General features: G+C 38.8%; 1 protein-coding gene across 1 annotated transcript in view; it reads left to right on the forward strand.

The window, feature by feature from the left end:
* Positions 1–5,296: 5,296 nt before the first annotated feature.
* The window catches only part of LOC103270208 (immunoglobulin delta heavy chain-like), a 36,944-nt gene continuing 32,344 nt past the window's right edge, over positions 5,297–9,896 (forward strand). Inside the window, 2 exon segments of the mRNA XM_021717450.1 lie at positions 5,297–5,327; positions 5,621–5,926. Of these exon segments, the coding sequence (XP_021573125.1) occupies positions 5,297–5,327; positions 5,621–5,926 (337 nt within the window).

Consider the following 9,896-nt stretch of genomic DNA (forward strand, 5'->3'; position numbering starts at 1 on the left):
AGCCAACGAGCCCGGCTAATCCAATGTTCTGAGTATAAACTCTGTTCAAATCTCTGGTTGATGCCTGAACTATGCGTTGAAAGGAATACAACAATCAATCATGCTAAGGCTAAAAGAACTAGACAGATATTTCAGCAGTTGCCTACTGTAGGGACTAGAATCTGAAGTTTGAATTCAACTAAGTTAAATGGCTACTAAAACAAAAATCCAACCATCCTTAGAGGAATAAAACAAAATCTAGATATATCTTTGACAACGTCTGAGATACAATGCAAAAATCACTAGGTATGTGAAGAAAAAGAATAACATAGTCTATATTCAAAAGAAGAATCCATAAGTGGATACAAATTACAAATTTACCTTGATGCTGGAATTAATAGACAGGAATTTAAAGTACCTACTATAACCATGTTTAAGGACATAGAAGAAAATATTCTTATAATGAATTAACAAGTAAAAGTCTTTAGAACAATAATGGAAATTATAAGAAATAAATACAAATTTTAACTACAATATTTGGGAATTAAAATCTCACTGCATGGGCTTTCTAACAGATTAGATATGACAGAAGAAAGATTCAGGACACTTAAAAGTTATGTCAATAGAAATAATAAAACCTATAAAACATGAGGAAAAATTATGAAAAAACAGATTCTCAGTGGTCTATTAAAAAATCTAACTGTATGAAACATCAGGAAAAATATAAATTAAAAAATAATTCAGTCATTTGTTTAAAAGAAGTAAATGTCTATGTAACTTTAAAAAATTGAATAAAAGGCATCTGCAAGAAACCAACAACTAACATCGAACTTAATGACAGAAATATTAAACATTTTTCCATTTTTAGTTTTTGAATATTAAACATGTTCAAGATCATAAACAAGTCAATGTTCATTCTTACCACTTCTATGCCACACTGTACTGGTGTATTAAGAAAAAGACTAAAAAGCTAAAGAACAAATGATGAGGAAAAACTTTTTAAGAGATGAAAAGACTGCTTACATTAAGTTTCTTAAAAAATTTATAAAATCACTATTAAAATTAATAAGTTAATGTATTATTGCCATATGTTATATCAACATGCAAAAATTAATTGTATTTCATATACTAAAGGCAAACAATTGGATAATTAACAACAATGAGGAAATCTTTGAATTTAGCAAAAGGCATGCAAGAACCTGCATACAGAGAACTAAAAATCATTGCTAAGAGAAATGAAAGACAGCTTTAAAGGGTGAATATATAAATCGTGTTTATGGATTAGAATTATTTACAACATTTAGAAATAAAACGGGTTAATTTTATTTGTAGATTAAATAAGCTAACTATGCTAAATGACCCAAATTTGACCTATGGATTAAATAAAATCTCAGTTATTATCCCAACTTTTTGTTTAAGAAACTGTAAGGCTGATTTTAGAAGGTATATGGAAACACAAAGACTCCTGTTTAGAAGCCTCTGTGTGATCTTTCAGTCATAGATGACGAATGCTAGGCATTACCTAACAGGCCTGAAGGGAGGGGAGGCTGTTCTCCCCACTGCAGACTTGGTGCATAGCCAGGCATTACAGTCTTTGAAGGAAACTGCAATCTAGGTCCCCCTGGCTGGTCACACTGGTCAGGTTACGCATATTTATATTCCTAGCTCAAGAGTCTTGTCCTTCATCCTTGGCCTTTGCAGAGCTCTTCTTCCGGTGCCTCTGCCAAGGCCTCCTAGTGGGGGAGGAGGAGACAGCCTGAAAGACACTTTTCTCCACTCTAAGTATCCAGTGTATTTCCACTAGTCCTTTCCCCTTGAAGGCCCCCTCAACAGTGAGGTGACCCCATGTGGGTACTGATCCACCTTATCCTTGGCCAGCGTTGTTTCCAAAGTGAAAAGCAAAACAGGACAAAGTCAGTGCTTTTTCTGGCTTTAGACTCTTGCTTTTACTATGGAGGCAATTAAACGCTTAACGTACATTTTTGGCTTGTTGCTTTACAATTAAATCACCCTGTTGCAGTTCAACTAAGTTTTTGACACTCTAGAATATCCAAAATGATATTTCAAAAGAACACAGTTGGAGTATTTGGGCTACCTAATTTCAAGACTTACTGTAAAGCTACAGTAATAAAGACAGTATGGTACTATCATAAAGATAGACAAATAGAAAATACACATTACAACCACAGTGAGATTCCACTAAACATCCACATTTCTACTCGAATTAGACAACTTGGCAACACCAAATGGCAAGAATTTGGAGCCCCAGAACTCTCATTACTATTGGTGAAAGTGGAAAATAGTACAGCCAATTTGGAAAAAGTTCTGGTAGTTTCTTATAAAACTAAACATACGCTTACCCCTATGATCGAGCTTAGATGTATAACCTCTAAGTATTTTCTCCAGTGAAGTGAAAGCATAAAACTACAAGAAAGACTTAACCTAGAAGCCAGGCATGGTGGCTCACACCTATAATCCCAGCACTTTGAGAAGCTGATTAGGAAGGATTGCTTGAGCTCAGGAGTTCAAGATCAGGCTGGGTGACTTGACCAGACCTCGTCTCTACAATAAATAAAAAAATTAGCTAGGCATGGTGGCACACACCTGTAGTCCCAGCTACTGGAAGTCTGAGGCGGAAGGATCGCCTGAGCCCAGCAGGTTGAGGCTGCAGTAGCCATGAGCGTGCCACTGCACTCCAGCTTAGATGACAGAGTGAGACTCCAACTCAAAAAAAAAAAAAAAAAAAGAAAGAAAAGAAAACGAGGCAGAGAGAGACTTAACCTAGAAAGCTTATTCATAATCACCAAACCCTGGAGAGATCCTACATGTCCATTTGCAGGGAAATGACTAAACAAACAGTGGTATATCCATAGGGTGGCATATTCCACTGCAACAAAAATGAATGAAGTGCTAACACACACAATATGGATAAATATAAAAACACTACTCTGAGTGAAAGAGATCTCACACAGAAGAGTGTATGATGTGATATTTTGTCTATTTGAAATTGTAGGAAAAAATCTAATTTACAGTGAAAAACTAGAACCTTGGTTTCCACTAAGGGGCTAAAGATAGAAATCCACTAAGCAAGGACATAAGGTAATTGTAGATTACCCAGGTGTATGCATTTGTCAAAACTCATTTAATGATACTCAAGAGTTGTGCATTTTACCTTAAAAACATAAAGAAACCTTGAATTCTTGTTAATTATATGCATCCTGAGGTGCTTAGAAGTGAAATGTCTTCACCTTACTTTTAAATAATTTTTTAAAAATAATTGATGGATTGATAGATAAATAAGGAGATACGGATAGATGGATAGTTATGTAATAAAACAGTAACTTATCCTATATTCATCTATAATCTGTACATGCACGTTCACTGTGTAGTATTTTCAAATTGTATAGATGTTTGAAAATGTTCAAAATAAAACAGAAAATAATAAAGAGGCACATTTGGGGGTGCTGATATGAAACAAACTGTGAAATACACTGATAAGAACACATTGCTAAGAAAAGAAGCAGCAAGATATAGAAAGGCTTGGGCTTTGTCCTGTGTAAAAGAAAGAGGAGTCAGATCCATGTAAACTGGAACAAGTCAGAACTATTTCTAAGGAAATATACAAATAATTTATAAAGACTGTTTACCTCTGGAGAGGGTAACTTACTTCAGGCTCTCTACTACCTATTTTTTCAGTCTTTAATCATGGGCACATATTAATTCAATAAATAAAAACAGTAAAACAGTTTAGTATCCATGACACTCCCTGAAAGAAAAATCTAGAGACAACTGCAGTTTGAAAACCATGAAAAGCAATGGAAATATCTTTGCTGTTGCTTTGAAGAAAGAGAACAGTGATAGGCAAAGATCTGGAATTTTGTGGAGAATAGGGACCATTCAGTAATTTTCAGAAGGATTTAGCATGAATAAAATGAAAAAGAGATTTTGGATTATTTTGGCAGAAAATTTGATATATTTGACTAAAAGTTTTAAAAATATACCTACATGTCAGGAAAAAGTGAAGTATTCTATGCCTTTTACCAGTTATACTAATTATCAGGCTTTGTTGAGCCACCCCCTAAAAGTAACAGTTATGTATTTAAAGGCGCATCTTATAAGAGATGGGATCTCAGAACCAAATAAATAAGATGGGTTAGTTTTACAAGATTGTCTTTCTAGAGGTCCCTAGTTTCCTTTAGAGTGTTAGGCCTATGATTCTTGGTCACCCACCAGATTCCACTCTACTAAGGCAAAGACAACTGTGAGAGTGAGGCAATGCTTGATAGTATTGATGTTCATGCTTGAGCTTTGGGGTCACATAAGCATTGATCTGAGTTCTGACTCTACTGCTTATTTTTGGATTATGTGAACTTGGGTAGGTCTTTAAGTTTATCTGTAAAATTTTCTAGCCTGTAAAAATAGTAGTCTAAATAGCCTAATCCATAAATAAGCTGAAAAAATGTGTGCAAAGCACAGAAAGCACCCCAAAATTATCTCTTCTTTTATGCAAACAAAAAACTATTTTAGGTAGTTAATATAAGAAATCAGTTGGATAATGGGAAGAATCATAGCATTGTGGTCAAATTTTACACATAGGGTGACTGTTTCATAGCTTATATTGAGTGGAAGTAGAAGAGAAGAAACCTTATTTCAAATGTCCAAGGATTAAGTAAAGAGTAACAAAATAGTTATGACTGTGTTAACTGAAATGAGGGAAGAGACATGAGTGGTAATACATACATATAATGCATTTAATTTGTGAATTGATAAATGAGATAGGTGAGGAGAAGAGAGGCTTATTGAGTTCCCTAAAGGGCAAGAAGAGTGGAGATATCATTTGTTGGGGAAGGGGAATTGATGAATAAGAGCTAGTTTATTGATATATGTGTGTTGGGAGAGGAATAATTCAGTTTGGGACAACCATGAAAACCCAGCAGAGAGCTGAAATTCTCATGAGGTTCCCCCATGTTCTAAAATAGTACCTTTAGTTCTTTGAAGTCAATACTGCATTCCATTCTTGTATATTCAAAGAATAGCACATATGTGGTGATCTTTAAGGATAAATGGGAAAGTGGCGGGTTAATGGTGGGTGAGTGACAGGTGCATGCTGGATGCCTATGAATGAAGACCCATTCTAAGTGAACAGACACACAGTTCCATGAGGGGGCACACTACTTTTTTCAAGTTCTGCAGAAACTTAGTTTCCTGCTAGATGACAGGAACAGAACAGGTAGGGAAACTATACTGTAAGGAGGAAAGATGAACTTGAGTTTGACTTCTTAGTGTATTTTCTGAGGAACGAGGTCATCACTTAAAGATGCTGACTCTCCTACTCCTCCTAGGATAAGGTATGACCCTTGTCCTGTGGGAGTCTGGGGTTAATGTTAATTCTGAGTAGAAAGGTGGGGAGACTTTCTTTCTGAAAAGTCTGAAGCCACCAGTCAGAAGATGAGGCAGGGGATATTGCATTAGAGGGACTTGACAATAATATTAATAGTTGGCAAAGCAAAAAGGAGTAGTACTGTGGGGTTGGGAGCTGAAGTGCTACTTCAGTAAATAAAGCAGAAACCTTCTTGTCTGGGGATGTGTCTGACCTTAAGCTTGTCAACCCTCATAGGTCTTTTTATCTCTCTAGGTCTAGGCTCTGTGCTTGGTGCCCTCCTCTTTCAAAAGCCAAGCAGAGATATCTGTCAACGTGGAACATCCATGATGATCCAGTGTCAGGCCGATAGCCAACTCGCCACAATGTTCTGGTATCGTCAGCTCCCAGGAGAGAGCTTGATTCTGATTGCAACTGCAAATCAGGGTGTTAAGGCCACATATGAGAGTGGATTTACTGAGCACAAGTTTCCCATCAGCCGCCCAAACCTAACCTTCTCAACTCTGACTGTGAGCAATGTGAGCCCTGAAGATAGCAGCTTATACTTCTGCAGCGCTGGAGACACAGTGCGGGGCACAGATCAAAGGTCTGAGCAAGAACCTCATATCCTTCCTCCTCAGCTCCCCCAAGATGAACCTGAGGACCCTGCCAAGGTGGGACCAAGGGAGGAAACCACAGCTGAGACAGCTGCGTGTGTGTTTGTGGGTGGGCATGGGTATGGATGGGTAGATTGGGGATGGGGAGAGACTCTGTAGCATTAGCTGGAAGGTTGTACTCCCAGACAGGAAGAGTGTCTTCTGAAAAGCTGAGAGTAACATCTCTTCCAGAAACGTGCTCAAAAATCTTCAGTAAAGACAATCAGGCTGGGCTTGGTGGTTCAGCCTGTAATCCCTGCACTTTGGGAAGCTGAGGCAAGTGGACGGCCTGAGCCCACGGGTTCAAGACCAGCCCAAGCAACTTAGTGAGACATCATCTCTACAATAAATAAAAAATTAGCTTGGTGTGGTAGCACGCGCCTGTAGTTCTGGCTACTTGAAAGGCTAAGGCGGAAGGATCGCCGGAGTCCAGCAGGTTGATGCTGGGGTGGCCGGGAGCGTGCCACTGCACTCCAGCCTGGGCGATGGAGTGAGACTCCTACTCAGAAAAAAAAAGATAATCAGATACAATTTGCCTTCAAGTGGCAGGTCAGCAGGAGTCTTTAACTGTTTTATCTCAAGGCTCTGTTTAGCCTGTTTCTACCATGAAGTATTTTGGAAGGCCCTTTGTCATCTTGAAACTATGTTGGTCCATTATATTGATGACATACTGATTTGTTGTTAGTAAACTGAAATTGCAAAGCACTCCAGCCTGGGTGACAGAGTGAGACTCTAATTAAAAAAAAAAAAAAAAAATTAAAGCTTCCTGCTGCTTGGGCCATAGACCAAGCAGCTCCGATTTTTCTTATAAAGAGTCTGTGGCAGACAGAGATGTTTGATGGAGCTCCTGACACTCCCCAACAAGATAATCACAAAGTTGTGTGAAGCAAGTTCATTTGTTGCCACTTCAGTTACTGCATCTTGGGATGTACTAGTACTACTTGTCATGTTTTAGTGGGACAGAATACACACACACACACACACACACACACACACACACACACACGTTACACAAAGAGGGTTTATTACTTTCAAGGGACCAAGGGGCAACACAGACTTAGGCTTCAGGGAGATCCAGTCACCCAAAGCTCAGAAAAGCCACCCAAGGTGGACAGAGTCTTGTTTGTGCCTATTCCACTTGCTCTGCTACTGAGTGACTCTGGAGAGCAGTCACACTGGGTTGTATACCCCAGGGCAATATGACATGCTGGGCCAAAGAAGGAAATTCTGTTCCCAGGAGAAACTGGAACAGAGCCCAAGCTGTTCTGGCCAATTCCTCCTTATCTCAGGAGGTTGCATTCCCAGCACAATTATTCTTGAGAATTACAAGTGAGAAGCTGTGGGAGTGGGGAGGAATGAGGAGAACCGGGTCAGTTCAAGGCCACCTGGAGAACTGTCCTGCAGGCAGATGCAGAGTTTTGGTTTAAAGCCATACTCTCTTCTACTTGCCAACAACTGTTCCTCCTTTGAAAAGCTGATCCTGTGTGATCTCTCACAGAAACAAAGATCTGAGTATCACATGTTCTCACTCATATAGTGGACCTTGAACATCTATCGTAAATAAGAAAAGGATTGACAGTGATGGGAAACTATGGGGGGGGGAGGGGAAGGGAGGTGGGATTAGCGGTAGTCAATATCTGTCTGGGGATGGGGAGACACCCCTTATCAACAAGGGTGCCTGCACGACGCATATTTGTATACTAACCCTTAACTGTACCCCACAATTTTAAAATAAAAAATATTGATTTAATTTTAAAAAAAAAGAAAGAAAAGATGATCCTGGCTTTTTACTGAGTACCTCATCATCGCATTCAGAACAGGGTGTTATCTTATCTGCAAAACCATAAAGCTGGACATGCATGGAACATTTCCTTGTTAAATGGAAAATGTATAATCAAGACCAGACTCAAGCACAAAGAACAGAGTTTCCGTATGGCAATAAGTCTTCAAGTACACCTAAAAGAAGGTATCATTCAATTTCAAGAGCACATCTTAGAGTCCCATGGTACCTACTCCAACTTTTCCCACCTTAGTCGCAGTCCACATTCAAGGTTTCATGGAAATTCCATATTTCCAGTTGAAAAGCAGGCCTGTTTTCTGGATGAGTCTGCACATTATCCTGGAATGGTTATTACAGTCTAATGCAAGTATAAGTCTGAAAGGTAGTAGTGAAAGGGCCTAAATTTCAATCTGTAAACTTGGTGGTCCATACTTTATTGAAGAAAATATGGCCTAAAGCATAGCTTTATTTTTTTTTGCACACTGTCATCTAGTTTCTTTACTATTTAGTCATATTTTTCTTCTTTTTCTTCTCTATGCTGCATTATGGATTCTTTTTTTTAAAACAACTGTTCAGTTAGTAATTCACATCTCAGCTCCTATAAGCCTCCAATTTAACCTTTCAATTGACTTTGCTCACCTAAATTATACTAATTTTTATTTTGGGGAAATCCACTTGGGTCTTTTACAAATGTAAGTGGTCATTTGTGAACACATCTTGCTTCTCTTGTATTTTTAAATTACTTTATTTTAAAAAATATATTAAACAACTATTTGGAATCTTTAATCTGATAACAGAATTTGATGTGCTTTTGCATTTGGTTTTCTTGTTGGTAGTCTGCTGACTCTCACTCAGGCTGGCTTATTTCCTTGAATGGTATGTAATTTGATATTGTCAATTCATCTTTGGGATGTCTTTAAATCCTTTAAGTATCTCCTTTTCCAGGAGATACTTATATTTGCCTCTGCAAGCAATTGGGGTGCTAGAGAACTAATATCATTTTACTATATAAAATTTTCAGTGTGTATCTTCTTAGCCATACAGTGTCTGTCCCAAACCCCAATGATTATGAATATTTGGGGGATTTGTTTTAATCCTCCACTTAAAGCCAAGACCAAGATAAACAACATTCCTTGTTAACTGCTTTTGAAATTATTTTTCTAGTTCCTTCCCTGAGTGTATAGGTTTTTCTGAATCCTGACCTTATAAAGGAGCAATTCCCATCTATCTCCTGGTCCTACATGAAGTCCAGTGGATCTTCTCTAGTTTTCGCATGTACTGTTCTCTGGACTGCAGGAATCCAAGTGTATACCTGTTTTATCTAAAGGGTCCAGTGCTGCCTCATGCTCCCATTACCCTAAGAAGCCAGCAAATTCACCTGTAATGAAGTCTTGGATCATGGAACAACTTCCTGTGACAGCAAAATTATCTCCTTAAAAGCAGTAAAGGCCGGGCTCGGTGGCTCAGCCTGTAATCCCGCGCCTTGGGAGGCTGAGGTGAGTGGATAGACTGAACCCGCGGGTTCGAGACCCACCTGGGTAACTTGGCGAGACTTCATCTCTACAATAAATCAAAAACCAGCCAGGCGTGGCAGCGTGCGCCTGTAATTCCGGCTACTCGGAAGGCTGAGGCGGAAGGATCGCCGGAGCCCAGCAGGTCCAGGCTGCGGTGGCCGGGAGCGGCCACTGCACTCCAGTTTGAGCGACAGAGTGAGACTCCAACTCAAAAAAAAAAAAAAAAAGCAGTAAAGTAGGAACTTGACTGCTTGTGGTTAGAAACCTGAACTCTTTGTGTAATTAAATGTCTTTTTATTCAGGTCTTAAATTTCATCTTCCCAAAGAGACCTATCTTGACCATCCTACCTAACAGCATGTCTCTGTGTAAACAGACAGTCCTGAGCTTAAAACTTGGTTCTATTGCTTTATCACTAGGGTAAACTTAGACAAACTACACAACTTCTCCATGCCTTAATTTCTCATATAGAAAATAAAGATAATGATAAGATTTTTTCATAGAGGGTTTGTTACGAGAATGAGATGAAGTCATCTATATAAAGCACATAAAAGCCGGGCTCGGTGGCTCAGCCTGTAATCCCGCGCCTTTGGGGAGGCTGAGGTAAGTG

The sequence above is a fragment of the Carlito syrichta genome, unplaced genomic scaffold (assembly GCF_000164805.1).
Source record: "Carlito syrichta isolate Samal-C Ts95f unplaced genomic scaffold, Tarsius_syrichta-2.0.1 Scaffold309764, whole genome shotgun sequence".
Taxonomy (NCBI): Eukaryota; Metazoa; Chordata; class Mammalia; order Primates; family Tarsiidae; genus Carlito; species Carlito syrichta.